Raw genomic sequence first — 17,816 nt, forward strand, 5'->3', positions numbered from 1 at the left:
TCCTTGTCCCCATTCCTCTTAGAAGTTATATACTAATAATTGTAACACGCATTGAACTAAGAATAGACACACATTTTTCAATAATGTGGAGTGTAATATAATTTGTAGATGTGTGGTACACAGTTTTGCAGATCTAACATGTATTATATCATCTTATACACACGTGTCAAGACACAATTAGCGGTCGATGCCTTCTGGCTATAAAGATATTTTTCCCGAATCTTTTCTGTTTACCAAATTAGTATCCGCGCTGCGTCGACAGTTTTGATAAGTCATAAAAACACACCACATTCGGCATAAATTATTTTATAATCAAAATTTATTCCATCTTTACATTCGGTCATACTATTTTGCATCACTAAAAACGACGTTGCAATCCTCCTTTTATTGTATCGAGGTATTCTCCGAGCGAGTAAACACGATGCACATCAAATGTGAATAGCATAATCTTAAATGAATCTCTGGTAGACGCCACGTCACGGTGCAGTTATCGGCGAGTTATACGCATATGTAGTCACATTCCTTCAGTTGCATCCAAGAACGTGTAGCTGAACGGGCTGCCGCGTTTCAATTTCTTGAGGCAGGGTGCTCGTTTCCAACGATCAGCTTTGCATAGGTTTAAGGGTATATAGTACTTCTACTCTTACCCACCGAGCAAACTGACCATTTTCTTGATATATTAAATAAACAAACGAATGGAAAAGGTTGAAATTTTAACGGTACGTCGCTCTTTCGTAGCAGAATTCCGTAAAGTTACTCATATTCCGAAAATCGTCAATAAAATGTGTGGTTTTATGACCCATCTCACTTTTCCCACATTTACCGCATTTCAGGGGGCCAGTTTATTTAATAAAGGAAGAAAAAGACTGAGCTTGCTCGCTCGGTAAATGTAGTACTGCTACAAGAGCTAAATACATGCGTGCATAAAAATTTTTGCTAACGCCGTGCTTCTATTTCGGATTCATCGAAAATAGAAACGCCGCTTGCGCACAGTGCGGGACGCATGCTTACACTCAGGTATTTGTATGCACGTTATACCTGCTTATTTCTCGGTATCCCCCTACCGAGCATGACACATACAACCTTCTTGTAAGCTGCACGGCTAGCGCCAGCTCTCAGGCATCTTGGAGCCAACAGACGGCCTCGAACGTTGTTTGTCCCAAGATCGCATTCGCCGCCGTTGCTCTTGTCGCAAACCAGCGTAGCGCAACTTTACTTTTCCACGTCGTTATCAAATTTCCAATGAAACCTGGTGACTGGCACGCGACGGTACGGTTTATAAATTGTTTGGAAATCCCAATTTCGTTTAGTGATTGATCGTAAATTAATGGACGGTGGATGAAACGTGACAATATTTTACGGTTTATGTACCTGGATACATCTCTGAATGAACTTATACCAGCAAAGTGAAGAACCGTTATAAAAGGTAGTACAAAGGATACTGTATAATAATATACAGTATTTATCTACCCAGTGACCACAGTGAAGTGAGTCGAATAATCGGTATCTTAGTTCACTTAACATATACATTCTTATCGTTCCGTGGAATGTGCGATATTCTACGTAATACCGAAGAATAAATTGATCGAGAATAGGAAAATATTTTGCTTACTTATTGCATTGTTGTATTTCATCAAAGAGTCGCTTTCAAGCTGATAAAACTTCAATTAATAGATCATAAAACACGGTTGCTGCGTTTTCGATCGAAAATCCATTTCAAATTTCGAATGATTCGAATTTCTCCGGTTAAATTTTAGACAGGCGCAGAACGAATGCGCAGTCGCTTGGCTGCCGCGTGTGGGAGTGGTTGACGGTTGATGGGGAGTTTGAGAGAGTCGTGTAGTGTAAGTGCGAGAAATTTCAACGTGGACAGAGGAATTTCCTCCGCTGAGAATTTCCCGGACGTGACGTTTGTTCGTTGGCGAAATAACGCAGATGTAAAACTAAGATAAAACGTGATTACGGTAGAAATCTGACGCTTACGATCGCGTGTATTTGGTATTGGCGATTAGTCGACCAGTGTGTGGAAAAACGTTCGAGACCTTTTAGAGAGCTTGTTACACAAGCCAATGCCGAGTGCTTCTAAGGAGTGCTTCGTACCTGTCCTCAAAACTGACTGTGGAAACTATGATACGTGGTGGTGATTTAAAATGCGAATACATGTGAATCAACGTGAACAAATACCGAGCCGCAACATGTCAAATGCTGAACTCAACATGCAGGACAAAAAAGACTTGGACAAGTTCACTAAATTCCTTGGTCTAAAGGCGGCGCAAATCATCGTGCAATCGAGGTTAGGCCAGAAAGTTAACACGAAATGCAAGCCGAATTCATCCGGCACTGATTGGGTAAGTTCACCTTTTACGATTTGCATTCGGTTTTCTTTTACTCAAGCAGAACGACGCTATAAATCCTCGTCATACGTAATCGACGCGCTTCATTCGTTGCTCGGCATAAATGAAACTAAAATTATTCCATTGCGACCCAACGTATGACTTACTTAGCATCAATTTAACATCTCAATTATATAGAATGAGACGGTTAATTCTTTCGATGTATGAACACGGAAGTCGTGTCACCGTCACAAGGCTTAAACGGAGTTCAACAGACTCTGAATATTGCGCCACGTTTGTTTATTCTGTATGTAGGAATGTGACAAGTATATTTCTATCGCTACCTCGAATAGTTTTCCTCCTTTTAAGTGTTGTTCGACGGCAAAGTTTTAGCTTTCGTAGAAAACAGTCTTCCGTAATTAAACCTTATGAGTCATATTTCATTTTCTTTTTCATCGGCGCAACACGCTTTCATTCGGATCATGAATTTTTATTGTCCGGAGCCTTGAGGGTTTCAATGTCAGCTTCAACCATATGTTACTGCGACAAACAGTTAATAATTAGAATTGAAAAAGATTAATTGTTATTCTGTCTTGTACTGGATTAATTCAGTGCCCATGCATATAAATGTAAAAAAAAAATCTGTACAAACATGTGATAAATTTGTAGAGCGAGAGAGATAAAAAGATTTTGCATAATTCTCGTCGCAATCGGCTATGTAATCGTATTTGTCCAGGTGATGAGGCGTGGAATAAATTTCCGACTCTCCTTCGTTAAGTATGGATCACGTTCGTTTGTTGCAAAAGCTGAGATTGATTTTAAAATCTATTCTTTATAATTTATACATCGATGTTTCAACTGTTATTGAAACATTTGTTTCCTGAGCTACGTAATCTTCTGCGATAGATCCGTTCACATCAGATTTCTGAGATCAAGTTCCATTTTGCTGCGGTGCGCTTCTTTCACAAAATTTAAAAACAGTTCTATTATCATTTGATGGAACATGTGGAGAAAATGCGTAATTTCTTTACGTGACAAATCAAGTGAGTTCCGCGAACTTTGAAAATCAATGTTTGCAACGAACGTCTTCTCTTTGTGTTACTTTATTCATGTTTATTACCTGTTAAGTATACATGTATAAATATTTGCCTTTCCTGCTTCTTACGTTACTCTCTAATTTTATAATTCAACTTGCTTACGTACAAAAGAGAAAATCTATACTTTATCATTACTAAGATACTGGCAATCGACATGCGGCATTCACACAGAGGTTGTAACTTTCTCAAACTCCGTCAAACATTGTGAATGAATATTTTCCGTACAACGGAATCACTTGTAATCTTGACGGATGTAATTAACAGAAATTACTTGTATTAAATAATACTGAGAAGTGATTAGTCTTAAAACGCGATTGGGTTTATTATGTTTAACGAATTCATTGGTCTCATGCGGATTAGTTAATGGGAGATATTAATTTTCCTTTCACTTTAGAGATTCCATCTCGGTATGAGAGACGACTGAAACATTCTTTAATAAGCACTCTGGATAATTTTTGGTCAGCGTTTTTTTAAACCCACAGCTAGTAATTTACAAGAAATTTTCCATTACTTGATTGAATTTGCGGTTTAATAATCTCAGGCATATCATTTTTCTTTTAAGTTCAACCTGGCGATACAAGACCTGCCCGAAGTTCTCACAGAGGCCAAGAAGGCTCTGTGCGGGGAAACAGTCAATTTCAGGATTCCTCTGTGTGTGGAAATATCTCTACGCACGATCGAAGGAGACACCATGGTCCTGGAGACATGGAGCCTTGGCGTCCTACCGGAACAAAGTGACCCCGAGGTCAGAATAACTTACACGGTTTATAACAGAATGGGTATTCTGTTGAAGTCCTTACTTTCGGTGACCAGGGTGACGCCGGCTTACAAACTGAGTCGGAGACAAGGACCCGATTCTTACGTTATTTGCTATAGGATTTACATGGGAGAGCCGCAGCTTCATACATTGGGTAAGTTTTCAATAGTCATTTGGCAAAGTTACAGTAAATTCAAGGACTCAATTTTTTCTCTCACATCACACAATACCAATGCAACACCAAATTTGCAGTATTGTTGCTTCATTAATACAACGACGAAGTGTGAAAAAAGTTGTTTTCATGACACACTTTTGTTCGTTAGCTAACATTATGAGCCGTTCATAATTTGTAAATAAGAAAAAATAATTCAACTAGTTGTTTATCTCTTGGAACAAAAAATCCAGTATTTTGACTACGCTAGATAATGCAGGTGTACAGCAACTCATGTTTTATTCAATTCTAGGTGATAACTACAAGCACGTCAGAGTTGGCCAGGTCTATACTCCGGTTGGAACTATCCAAATATCTTTATCGTATAGAACCAAAATGACAATTTCTCCTACTCATACTGGTCGGGACCTTGTAATGCTGAAGAGTGATCACTTTCACTCAGATCTTAGCCCGAGACATGTTCGCTACCATCAAAGGTTTGTCTCAACGAAAATCTCGTACATAATGAAATGTTAAGATATTATTTATACTATTTAAAACAGGTTTATGTGTCAAAGCAGAAATTGCTACTGTTGCTCTTTCTGTTTTATTGATCTTGTAAACTTAGATCCAGGTTGTTGTTCCGAATACTGCTCACTTTATTTGACGTAATGACGTCTTTTCTTTTTGACCTTTCACCTCGCTTGTTACTGAAACCTGCGTCATAAGCATAATATGCATACTTCAAATAACTGACAACATTACTCGACAGTTTATTGTTGCATAATTTCATTGAACAGAACTGCTGTGGTCATAGCTTAACCAAACGTTCATGAATTTACAGATTATTTTTAGCCATTAGTAAATTTTTCACATTTTCCTTTATTCATTCCTTCTTTCTCTTTACCTATTGCTAATAAGTTGCGGTTGTGCAATTTTTCACTCAAATCTGTAAGTCAAGTGTAACTTTGTGGGAAAATTTAAAGACGATTTAAGCTAACAACGGAATATTTTTATGTTTTTAGCGAAGAGAACAATACTTCCTTGAGTGACACGGCAAAAGTTGGCGCATTCGCAGTTAACAAGAAAGTGACTGTGAATGAAGAGGATCTGGTTATACCAGATGTTCCGTTCAGTGCTCTTCTGACTCCACGTCAGACTTCTCCACCGCCAATTCCATCCACTGAAGAGCCAGTAATCCCGCCTCCGTCAGGAACTACTGCGCCACAAACGGACAACAATAATGGCAACTCGGAAAAAACCTTAAATGGCAATTCGACGCCGAAATGTAATTCGCAAAATGGATCGAGGCGGAGCAGCTGTTCTATGATGAGCGCAAACGACGATTTCATTATGGTAGACTTGGTAATTACTTATTTTTGTTGCATTAACACTTTCGCTCAATTATCTATTAATTTTCTCACCAAAGATTAACACAAATGCTACGTTTGTGCAAAAATATCAAACTCTCAATATCATCATTTAACATCTGTGATGAAATTTATAAACATCAAATTTTTTAGGGAAAAACTAGTTACCATAGCCTAATTTCAGTCGTGCTCTTTGGCCTAATAATTTATGTTTCCATATGTCAAGTCAGAGAATGGGAAGGTGATCGACTGATAATACTGTGTCAAACGTTTACTGCTGTATAAAGTGACGGTAGTAATTCACTGCCAAACAGGCAAATGAATAAAAATGAATACCAGGAAGTCAATCTATTAACATTGCTTTGAAATGTCGTGGACCTTTGGCCAAGATAATAATTGCAAACTCATTTTACTGCATGAATAAATAGTAGCTGATAAGTACCCAGCTGGATGCAATAGTTGAATGAATTCCATCAGGTTGTGGGCCGTTGTTGAATAACTTAACAATGAATTACGTTCGAAACCAAAGCGAATGTGAATAATAATAGCGATACCCATTAATGCGATAACATAAACTGGTTTAAGAAAAGTGCATTCTATGCGTGTCGTGATGTTGAGTTAACTCTAATTTTGCAAGCATATTGAGTTGTTTAAAAATTTTTTTTATTGAATTAAATTCATTGTCAACATTATTATCTTTATTTACATTATTCAGATCTTATCATTGATGCAAAAGTGAAAATGATGGCATCGTATATTTTTTTCAGAAAACACCATTCGCCGGTACGAACGCGAACAGTGATCTTGGCACATTTTATCGAGAGTGTCAAAGCGCCCCGCAGCTTCAAGCTTTCACTGAAGAGAGAACACTTGCTGAGCAAGTAGGAGATCTCACGGAGCAGTTGGAAACATTTGAGACACACATGCATCATTATGAAGATGTTTTATCGTCGCTTTGCCACACAGAGAACAATAACTGAAATAAATTAAAACAAAAGATAGGTAACATTTGGTGGATCATTTTTAGCAGTAATTCCAAAGAATTCGGTTAAAGGAATTTCAAACAATCAAATTGTTTTTATTAAATTTTAAGCGTATTTATGTATTGTTTGATTAGACGGAGATGATATAAAAAAATTAACGATGTTGAACGGTCGATATGAATATACTTATATGTATATAATTAAAATTTAACATGTTACAAGCTTATAAGTGCGATTTTGCAAAACTAAAATACTTGACCAGTTGATTGTTTTCAGATAACAATTTCAAACATACGAATATTTTAATATTATGACACACAACGTGTGGTTAATTTGCAGAGACGATTTTTTTTTATCGTATCACAAGTCTCAAATATTGCGATCTTATTCTCCTTGGCTAAGTCCGAAATGAGTAATTAGAGACGAATCTTTTATTTATATTCATTCACGCTAAACGCCAGAAGTAAAATTCTTTGTACTTGCAAATCGCACGGCGCTAGTAGCATTTAATTGCAACAGACACGTGTGAAGGATAATTAGATTCAGGACAAAAATGAATTCTATCACATTACATCACATGCGAAATAAAGGCCATTTACCAATAGTCTGATCAACTCCTACTCTTCCTCACTCTTTTTCTCTTCCATTCGTTCTTGTTCTGTCTAACGATAACAGGGTTTTATAGAACTCTAACTATTCGCTTATACATACTTTAGACATCTGTCAGGTTGGTTCATTTTGTTTTCTCATAAACGTTAGACTTTTCTGTCTAAAGTCGTAAACTTCGGAAAACTCGAATAAAATTATTTAAGATTTACGATATGACCTGATTTAATATTGTTTGTTGAAAATTATTTATTTTTCTACTTTGGAATTTATTTTTTGGTTCATAAATTATTACTGTAAATACCTTACTTTCTATGATATGAATTATGTTGTATATGATATGTTTTAAACAAGTGATTTGAGTTACGTATATAGTATACACACGCATACGTATTGATATTGTGAATCAATTTTTATGAGATGTTTTTACAAGCAACAACTTTCCGTGTAACCGGTCGAAGGTTAATATGGTACGATATCGAGTTAGTATGTAGAATTATGTACAGAATCATATTTTTATTTTTTGATTTTATAACCAAATTATAAATGGATGATTTTAAACATATAAGGAATGAATGTCAAATGTATCAGTCAAAACAGTTTATTTCATGAGACTATTGAAATCTCGTTAACAAATCAGAATCAGAATCAGATTAACAATGAAGAAAGTTCGCAACGTCAACGTTTGCTTTTTCAATTAGACATGTGATATATTCTGAAATTGACAAGAGCATTGAAAGCGAGATGTTGAACGGAGATCGACATTGATTGGGCATCTGTTATTATATTGAGACTGTTTAAAAATAAAAGAACTTTTGTCAGCATGAATTCACAATTACAACAAGTATAGCTTTATGTACATTATACAGATATAGAAATGTGTCGCACGTATCAGTATAAATTGCTTATGGTACATGATAGAAACTCTGAATCATAATATGTCTTGTGACTTTTACTGCAACTCGTTATTAATTAAGCTACTCTATAAATCTATTCAGATGCTATATCGACGTGATTTTGCACAAGGAAACAATTGAGCATAGTTTCAATTTCTTTCAAGTATAGTCGACAGTCGCGGATTCGGGACAGATTTTTCGGTGGGTGAAATTAAAATTTAAATTGAGAATCATTTTATAAAAATTGATAAGTACTCGTGATTGTATTTAAAAAATTCATACAATTCGTTTATCGATTTCAGATCAAGGTTAGGTTTGCTAAAAATTATTGTTGAATTCTGTTCTAACAACCAATACTTGAGAGGAGTCAGTACCAAAAGCCTTGACACAAAAAATTGTACCAAATCGCTCCGAAGCGATCAGTTTTTTTTATTCTGAGAAAATCCATAGAACAGAAGTCACCTGTGCTGTCTATATTCAAATGACATTTATATAACACAAATATATTTTCAAAATTTCAAAAGTATTGTGGTTAAGTTTATTTTAATGATTAAGAATTGAAACGAAAATTCTGAAGTCACATAAAAACTACAAGGCAATGACTCGCCTCGTGTACCAACTCGCCCCGGTCTTCCCTATGGTCTAATGAACCTTTCTGAGATTACTAAGAATTGTTAATATACAATAAATCATTGCGTTGTGTAATTTCACGATTTCCATTAATTCCATGAATGTATTTTAAAGTAACGTGAATAAAATATTGAACAATTTTATAAAATCAAAGTTTTAAGGCTCGTTTTCATGCAAAAATATATTGCGAGCAATATTTTTTATTGATGCTTAATTGATAAATTATCGAAATTAGAACTTAATTATTATATTTATTGAAATATTGGTGTCACAATATTTTATCTTGTTAAGATAGTTTTAAAAACTTATTTTATAGTTGTACAATATATTTAGGTAACGTTAGGTGAGTAGAAAAATATGTTTCGTACTATTGGTTCATGAAAACGAGCCTTGATATTTGAAGACTTAATTTGTATCAAAGAATGACAAAGAATTATATGCTATAACCATTTCCATAAAATGGAAAAATCTTGAATCTTTCAAAGATTGAGTTATGCCTGCGTTAGTACATTAAGAAAATGATACAACAATGCAGACTGTGAAATATGGGCTGAGACAAGTACATGATATTTTCAAACAAATTCCAGGAGTAAAGCCATACATTATTTGTATTGATGATATTTTTTTTTGAAATATAAGTACGAGGTTGATTACCGACTTTTAAAACCATCAGAGCCACGGGGCACAATGACGCATGGTGATTTTGATCTAACAGTACGCTGTTTGAATACGACGGAAATTCTAAGCCAATTGGTATTAAAATCATCGTCTCTCAGTTTGGTTACTATGATTCTGGAGCCAAGGATCTGATTTACTTTTTATTATTAACAGTTCGAAGCACAGTATTAGACGATAATTTAGAAGACATTCTAGATCATTATTATAAGTCAATTACCAACTCACTGACTTCGTTCAAGGTGGACACGGAAAAATTTATTAGAAAAGGCTTTGATGTCAAGGTGAAGAAATCTCGGCCACTTAAATTTGGGCATTGTATTCTGATGACGAGTACAATACATTTAGCCATCGGGGCGGTGAAAATGTGAAAGACCTAAGCAAAGATGTAACTGTGAAAAGTCCAAACTCGAAACCTTCCTGTTTCTGAACCAAAAACTCTTCGATCCAGGTTTGAGCGTCACTTCCTAGTCTAATTGGACCCCAAAGAATTCTGAAGAGGCAAGAAAAACGCCGCAACACCAGCAGCAGAGAAATCACCAACGAAATCTGACGTTTTTTGGCTGTAACTTTTTATTCGTTGCTCGCAGCGTATTGGGACTGCAACCATTCGTTTTCTCTCACGTAATTACGTCGGAATAGTGCCACAATGAATTTATTCCAGCAATTTTCAGAATCACCAAAATTTTCGCCAAAAATGCAAAGGGGTTAGCCTTACTTTTTTTTTGATTTTTCAACCAAGAAATTTTTCGTCTCAGATTCGACTTGTATGACCAGTTTCTGACTAATTGGACCCCCAGGAACTCGGAAAACGCAGCGAAAAGAGTGTTGGATGAACAGGAGAGAAATTACGAAGAAAAAAGCACTTGCTGAAAAATGTCGAAAACACGGGTTCATGTTTTTTGGCTGTAACTTTTGTTCTGTTGATCGCAGCCTATTGGGACTGCGCCTAATCAATTTCTCTCGCAAAATTACGTCGGAACAGTGTATGGAAGAATTTATTCCGGCACTTTCCAAAATCGCCAAAATTGTCGCAAAAAATGCAAAGGGGTTAACCTCCCTTTTTTTTTGACCAAAAAAATTTTCGTCTCAGAATTGATTCGTATGACTCTTGCCCGACCAATTGGACCCCCAGGAACTCAGAAAACGCAGCGAAAGGAGCGTTGGATGAACAGGAGAGAAGTTACGAAGGAAAAAGCACCTGCTGGAAAATGTCGAAAACACAGGTTCAGGTTTTTTGGCTGTAACTCTTGTTCTGTTGATCGCAGCCTATTGGGATTGCGCCCAATCGACTTCTCTCGCAAAATTACGTCGGAACAGTGCATGAAAGAATTCATTCCGGCACTTTTCAAAATCGCCAAAATTTTCGCCAAAAATGCAAAGGGGTTAGCCTTACTTTTTTTCATTTTTGAAGCCGAAAATTTTTGGTCTCAGATTTGATTTGAATGACCTTTTCCTGACTAATTGGACCCTCAGGAACTCGGAAAACGCAGCGAAAAGAGCGTTGGATGAACAGGAGAAAAGTTACGAAGGAAAAGCACCTGCCGAAAAATGTCGAAAACACAGGTTCACGTTTTTCGGCTGTAACTCTTGTTCTGTTGATCGCAGCCTATTGGGACTGCGCCCAATCGATTTCTCTCGCAAAATTACGTCGGAACAGTGCATGAAAGAATTTATTCCGGCACTTTTCAAAATCGCCAAAATTTTCGCCAAAAATGCAAAGGGGTTAACCTTCCTTTTTTTTGACCAAAAAAATTTTCGTCTCAGAATTGATTCGTATGACTCTTGCCCGACCAATTGGACCCCCAGGAACTCAGAAAACGCAGCGAAAGGAGCGTTGGATGAACAGGAGAGAAGTGACGAAGGAAAAAGCACCTGCTGGAAAATGTCGAAAACACAGGTCCAGGTTTTTTGGCTGTAACTCTTGTTCTGTTGATCGCAGCCTATTGGGACTGCGCCCAATCGATTTCTCTCGCAAAATTACGTCGGAACAGTGCATGAAAGAATTCATTCCGGCACTTTTCAAAATCGCCAAAATTTTCGCCAAAAATGCAAAGGGGTTAACCTCCCTTTTTTTTTGACCAAAAAAATTTTCGTCTCAGAATTGATTCGTATGACTCTTGCCCGACCAATTGGACCCCCAGGAACTCAGAAAACGCAGCGAAAGGAGCGTTGGATGAACAGGAGAGAAGTGACGAAGGAAAAAGCACCTGCTGGAAAATGTCGAAAACACAGGTCCAGGTTTTTTGGCTGTAACTCTTGTTCTGTTGATCGCAGCCTATTGGGACTGCGCCCAATCGATTTCTCTCGAAAAATTACGTCGGAACAGTGCATAAAAGAATTTATTCCGGCACTTTTCAAAATCGCCAAAATTTTCGTCAAAAATGAAAAATGGTTAGCCTTACTTTTTTTTCATTTTTCGACCGAAAAATTTTTGGTCTCAGATTCGATTTGTGTGACCCTTTTCCGACTAATTGGACCCCCAGGAACTCAGAAAACGCAGCGAAAGGAGCGTTGGATGAACAGGAGAGAAGTTACGAAGGAAAAAGCACCTGCTGAAAAATGTCGAAAACACAGGTTCAGGTTTTTTGGCTGTAACTCTTGTTCTGTTGATCGCAGCCTATTGGGACTGCGCCCAATCGATTTCTCTCGCAAAATTACGTCGGAACAGTGCATGAAAGAATTCATTCCGGCACTTTTCAAAATCGCCAAAATTTTCGCCAAAAATGCAAAGGGGTTAACCTTCCTTTTTTTTTGACCAAAAAAATTTTCGTCTCAGAATTGATTCGTATGACTCTTGCCCGACCAATTGGACCCCCAGGAACTCAGAAAACGCAGCGAAAGGAGCGTTGGATGAACAGGAGAGAAGTTACGAAGGAAAAAGCACCTGCTGGAAAATGTCGAAAACACAGGTCCAGGTTTTTTTGCTGTAACTCTTGTTCTGTTGATCGCAGCCTATTGGGACTGCGCCCAATCGATTTCTCTCGCAAAATTACGTCGGAACAGTGCATAAAAGAATTTATTCCGGCACTTTTCAAAATCGCCAAAATTTTCGTCAAAAATGAAAAGGGGTTAGCCTTACTTTTTTTTCATTTTTCGACTGAAAAATTTTTGGTCTCAGATTCGGTTTGTGTGACCCTTTTCCTACTAATTGGACCCCCAGGAACTCAGAAAACGCAGCGAAAGGAGCCTTGGATGAACAGGAGAGAAGTTACGAAGGAAAAAGCACCTGCTGAAAAATGTCGAAAACACAGGTTCAGGTTTTTTGGCTGTAACTCTTGTTCTGTTGATCGCAGCCTATTGGGACTGCGCCCAATCGATTTCTCTCGCAAAATTACGTCGGAACAGTGCATGAAAGAATTCATTCCGGCACTTTTCAAAATCGCCAAAATTTTCGCCAAAAATGCAAAGGGGTTAGCCTTACTTTTTCTTCATTTTTGAAGCTGAAAATTTTTGGTCTCAGATTTGATTTGAATGACCTTTTCCTGACTAATTGGACCCTCAGGAACTCGGAAAACGCAGCGAAAAGAGCGTTGGATGAACAGGAGAGAAGTTACGAAGGAAAAAGCACCTGCTGAAAAATGTCGAAAACACAGGTTCAGGTTTTTTGGCTGTAACTCTTGTTCTGTTGATCGCAGCCTTTTGGGACTGCGCCCAATCGATTTCTCTCGCAAAATTACGTCGGAACAGTGCATGAAAGAATTCATTCCGGCACTTTTCAAAATCGCCAAAATTTTCGCCAAAAATGCAAAGGGGTTAACCTCCCTTTTTTTTTGACCAAAAAAATTTTCGTCTCAGAATTGATTCGTATGACTCTTGCCCGACCAATTGGACCCCCAGGAACTCAGAAAACGCAGCGAAAGGAGCGTTGGATGAACAGGAGAGAAGTTACGAAGGAAAAAGCACCTGCTGGAAAATGTCGAAAACACAGGTTCAGGTTTTTTGGCTGTAACTCTTGTTCTGTTGATCGCAGCCTATTGGGACTGCGCCCAATCGATTTCTCTCGCAAAATTACGTCGGAACAGTGCATAAAAGAATTCATTCCGGCACTTTTCAAAATCGCCAAAATTTTCGCCAAAAATGCAAAGGGGTTAACCTCCCTTTTTTTTTGACCAAAAAAATTTTCGTCTCAGAATTGATTCGTATGACTCTTGCCCGACCAATTGGACCCCCAGGAACTCAGAAAACGCAGCGAAAGGAGCGTTGGATGAACAGGAGAGAAGTGACGAAGGAAAAAGCACCTGCTGGAAAATGTCGAAAACACAGGTCCAGGTTTTTTGGCTGTAACTCTTGTTCTGTTGATCGCAGCCTATTGGGACTGCGCCCAATCGATTTCTCTCGAAAAATTACGTCGGAACAGTGCATAAAAGAATTTATTCCGGCACTTTTCAAAATCGCCAAAATTTTCGTCAAAAATGAAAAATGGTTAGCCTTACTTTTTTTTCATTTTTCGACCGAAAAATTTTTGGTCTCAGATTCGATTTGTGTGACCCTTTTCCGACTAATTGGACCCCCAGGAACTCAGAAAACGCAGCGAAAGGAGCGTTGGATGAACAGGAGAGAAGTTACGAAGGAAAAAGCACCTGCTGAAAAATGTCGAAAACACAGGTTCAGGTTTTTTGGCTGTAACTCTTGTTCTGTTGATCGCAGCCTATTGGGACTGCGCCCAATCGATTTCTCTCGCAAAATTACGTCGGAACAGTGCATGAAAGAATTCATTCCGGCACTTTTCAAAATCGCCAAAATTTTCGCCAAAAATGCAAAGGGGTTAACCTTCCTTTTTTTTTGACCAAAAAAATTTTCGTCTCAGAATTGATTCGTATGACTCTTGCCCGACCAATTGGACCCCCAGGAACTCAGAAAACGCAGCGAAAGGAGCGTTGGATGAACAGGAGAGAAGTTACGAAGGAAAAAGCACCTGCTGGAAAATGTCGAAAACACAGGTCCAGGTTTTTTTGCTGTAACTCTTGTTCTGTTGATCGCAGCCTATTGGGACTGCGCCCAATCGATTTCTCTCGCAAAATTACGTCGGAACAGTGCATAAAAGAATTTATTCCGGCACTTTTCAAAATCGCCAAAATTTTCGTCAAAAATGAAAAGGGGTTAGCCTTACTTTTTTTTCATTTTTCGACTGAAAAATTTTTGGTCTCAGATTCGGTTTGTGTGACCCTTTTCCTACTAATTGGACCCCCAGGAACTCAGAAAACGCAGCGAAAGGAGCCTTGGATGAACAGGAGAGAAGTTACGAAGGAAAAAGCACCTGCTGAAAAATGTCGAAAACACAGGTTCAGGTTTTTTGGCTGTAACTCTTGTTCTGTTGATCGCAGCCTATTGGGACTGCGCCCAATCGATTTCTCTCGCAAAATTACGTCGGAACAGTGCATGAAAGAATTCATTCCGGCACTTTTCAAAATCGCCAAAATTTTCGCCAAAAATGCAAAGGGGTTAGCCTTACTTTTTCTTCATTTTTGAAGCTGAAAATTTTTGGTCTCAGATTTGATTTGAATGACCTTTTCCTGACTAATTGGACCCTCAGGAACTCGGAAAACGCAGCGAAAAGAGCGTTGGATGAACAGGAGAGAAGTTACGAAGGAAAAAGCACCTGCTGAAAAATGTCGAAAACACAGGTTCAGGTTTTTTGGCTGTAACTCTTGTTCTGTTGATCGCAGCCTTTTGGGACTGCGCCCAATCGATTTCTCTCGCAAAATTACGTCGGAACAGTGCATGAAAGAATTCATTCCGGCACTTTTCAAAATCGCCAAAATTTTCGCCAAAAATGCAAAGGGGTTAACCTCCCTTTTTTTTTGACCAAAAAAATTTTCGTCTCAGAATTGATTCGTATGACTCTTGCCCGACCAATTGGACCCCCAGGAACTCAGAAAACGCAGCGAAAGGAGCGTTGGATGAACAGGAGAGAAGTTACGAAGGAAAAAGCACCTGCTGGAAAATGTCGAAAACACAGGTTCAGGTTTTTTGGCTGTAACTCTTGTTCTGTTGATCGCAGCCTATTGGGACTGCGCCCAATCGATTTCTCTCGCAAAATTACGTCGGAACAGTGCATAAAAGAATTCATTCCGGCACTTTTCAAAATCGCCAAAATTTTCGCCAAAAATGCAAAGGGGTTAACCTCCCTTTTTTTTTGACCAAAAAAATTTTCGTCTCAGAATTGATTCGTATGACTCTTGCCCGACCAATTGGACCCCCAGGAACTCAGAAAACGCAGCGAAAGGAGCGTTGGATGAACAGGAGAGAAGTTACGAAGGAAAAAGCACCTGCTGGATAATTTCGAAAACACAGGTTCAGGTTTTTTGGCTGTAACTCTTGTTCTGTTGATCGCAGCCTATTGGGACTGCACCCAATCGATTTCTCTCGCAAATTACGTCGGAACAGTGCATGAAAGAATTCATTTCGGCACTTTTTAAAATCGCCAAAAGTTTCGCCAAAAATGCAAAGGGGTTAACCTTCCTTTTTTTTTGACCAAAAAAATTTTCTTCTCAGAATTGATTCGTATGACTCTTGCCCGACCAATTGGACCCCCAGGAACTCAGAAAACGCAGCGAAAGGAGCGTTGGATGAACAGGAGAGAAGTTACGAAGGAAAAAGCACCTGCTGAAAAATGTCGAAAACACAGGTTCAGGTTTTTTGGCTGTAACTCTTGTTCTGTTGATCGCAGCCTATTGGGACTGCGCCCAATCGATTTCTCTCGCAAAATTACGTCGGAACAGTGCATGAAAGAATTCATTCCGGCACTTTTCAAAATCGCCAAAATTTTCGCCAAAAATGCAAAGGGGTTAGCCTTACTTTTTTTTGATTTTTCAACCAAAAATTTTTTGTCTCAGATTCGATTTGTATGACCCATTTCTGACTATTGGATCCCCAGGAACTCAGAAAACGCAGCGAAAAGAGCAAAAGACAAGCAGCAGAGAAATTACGAACAAAATTCTGCGGTTTTTGGCTGTAACTCTTCAGGCGAATTCGGACTGCGTACAATCGATTCCCCAGGCAAAATTTTGCCGACACCGCGCATTTCAAAGTTTATTTCAGGACTATTGAAAATTATCTATAATATAAATAAGAATCCAAAGTGGTCAGCTATTTTCCTTTGCGAATGTTACGTCTTACAGTAAGTCCCTGAGCTGAGGGAGAGATCATAAGACTTAATACTAAATCATCACATATTGTACTGGATTCTGATGAAAAGCGATGGGTTCAGCGATCGATCAATTTCTTTATTCACAGATTTGAACTAGATCGTAGCATCACCCCAGTATTTTTTCACCTTATCAGCGAGTATCATACGGTGTTATCAACCGAGTGTAATTAACAAAGGATCTGAATTGCCAATTCCCATTGCGTTGACGAATTGTACGACAGGTCACGTCGTTCAGGCGTCTAATCGGCAAGCAGAAGTTTGAATTCAGTGCGCTCGCACCTGAGCAGGGTTTCCCGCAGATTTTCTTGTTCCTTGCGCGGCTGCGGATGTTATTATCGAACACCTCGAAACGACTGCAGACGCATAATGATGCCGCTGTGTTGGTGGGAGTGTGGAAACGCATCATTGTACCAGAGCCGTAGAATCATTGTTATTTCAGTCAAATTATTGTACATATTTTGAATATCATAAATAATAATGAACTAATTATTTCCAGTATCAACAATATGATACAAAAATTATTACGTGTATGTAACAAATAAACTACAAGGAAAGTTGCTGTAATTTCTTATGTCACCATCAAACACTAGTACTGTTCAATCCATAAAATACACTATTTCTGAATCCGTCAACTCGTGTCAGAAAACCACACATTTTGTCAATGACTTTCGGGATATGAATAACTTTCCTGTATTCTGCTACAAAAGAGCGATGCACCGACAAAATACGAACCCTTGCCGTTCGTTTGTGTATTTAATACAGGAAGACAAAGGGTGAGTTTGCTCGGTCGGTAAAGGCAGGAGTACAACGTGACCTGAAATGCTTCGTTCCATAGCCAAAAAATATCGTTGGTCCACTTCCCTCAATCCGCATGCAGTGAGTTCCTGGAGCATGCAACGCGCCTGAAAACGCCGGCTCGCCTCGATCGGGCTTGATCCGAAAATTTGAAACGCGCTTCAACGTTTCGCCGAAGGGTATTTCGCGTGTCGAGAATTGGGCGGCGGGCCCCGGGCGATCCAGAAATGGAATATAATCAGCCAGCCGCTCCGCTCGGCGGGTTCCAGGGATGACAGCCCGAGGCTGGGACCGCCGCCGGCCTCACGGATATTGAGTTCGGAGTAACCATGGCAACTACCTCGAGGCGTCACACAGCTCGAGAATTCGT

At 38.7% G+C, this 17,816-nt stretch overlaps 1 protein-coding gene across 2 annotated transcripts; it reads left to right on the plus strand.

Annotated features, from left to right (window-relative positions):
- The first annotated feature begins 1,100 nt into the window (after nucleotides 1–1,100).
- On the plus strand, nucleotides 1,101–8,717 carry Atg13 (Autophagy-related 13). Of its 2 annotated transcripts, none has more exons than XM_046613199.2 (5): nucleotides 1,101–2,348; nucleotides 3,993–4,341; nucleotides 4,652–4,835; nucleotides 5,364–5,694; nucleotides 6,476–8,717. In XM_046613199.2, the coding sequence occupies exons 1-5, from the start codon at nucleotides 2,151–2,153 to the stop codon at nucleotides 6,686–6,688; spliced, it is 1,275 nt and encodes a 424-aa protein (XP_046469155.1). In that variant the 5' UTR covers nucleotides 1,101–2,150; the 3' UTR covers nucleotides 6,689–8,717. The 2 variants fall into 2 exon arrangements, with proteins under 2 accessions (XP_046469155.1, XP_046469154.1); XM_046613198.2 differs by having other exon boundaries at nucleotides 1,106–2,348; nucleotides 5,364–5,703.
- The last annotated feature ends 9,099 nt before the right edge of the window (nucleotides 8,718–17,816 follow it).

This window comes from Neodiprion pinetum, chromosome 2, assembly GCF_021155775.2.
Source record: "Neodiprion pinetum isolate iyNeoPine1 chromosome 2, iyNeoPine1.2, whole genome shotgun sequence".
Classification (NCBI taxonomy): domain Eukaryota; kingdom Metazoa; phylum Arthropoda; class Insecta; order Hymenoptera; family Diprionidae; genus Neodiprion; species Neodiprion pinetum.

Coding starts and splice junctions, on each gene's coding strand:
- Atg13 (XM_046613198.2), top strand. CDS start 2,151: ATGCGAATACATGTGAATCAACGTGAACAAATACCGAGCCGCAACATG. Junction 4,342..4,651: donor GCCGCAGCTTCATACATTGG/GTAAGTTTTCAA, acceptor ATTCAATTCTAG/GTGATAACTACAAGCACGTC. Junction 5,704..6,475: donor ATTTCATTATGGTAGACTTG/GTAATTACTTAT, acceptor TATTTTTTTCAG/AAAACACCATTCGCCGGTAC.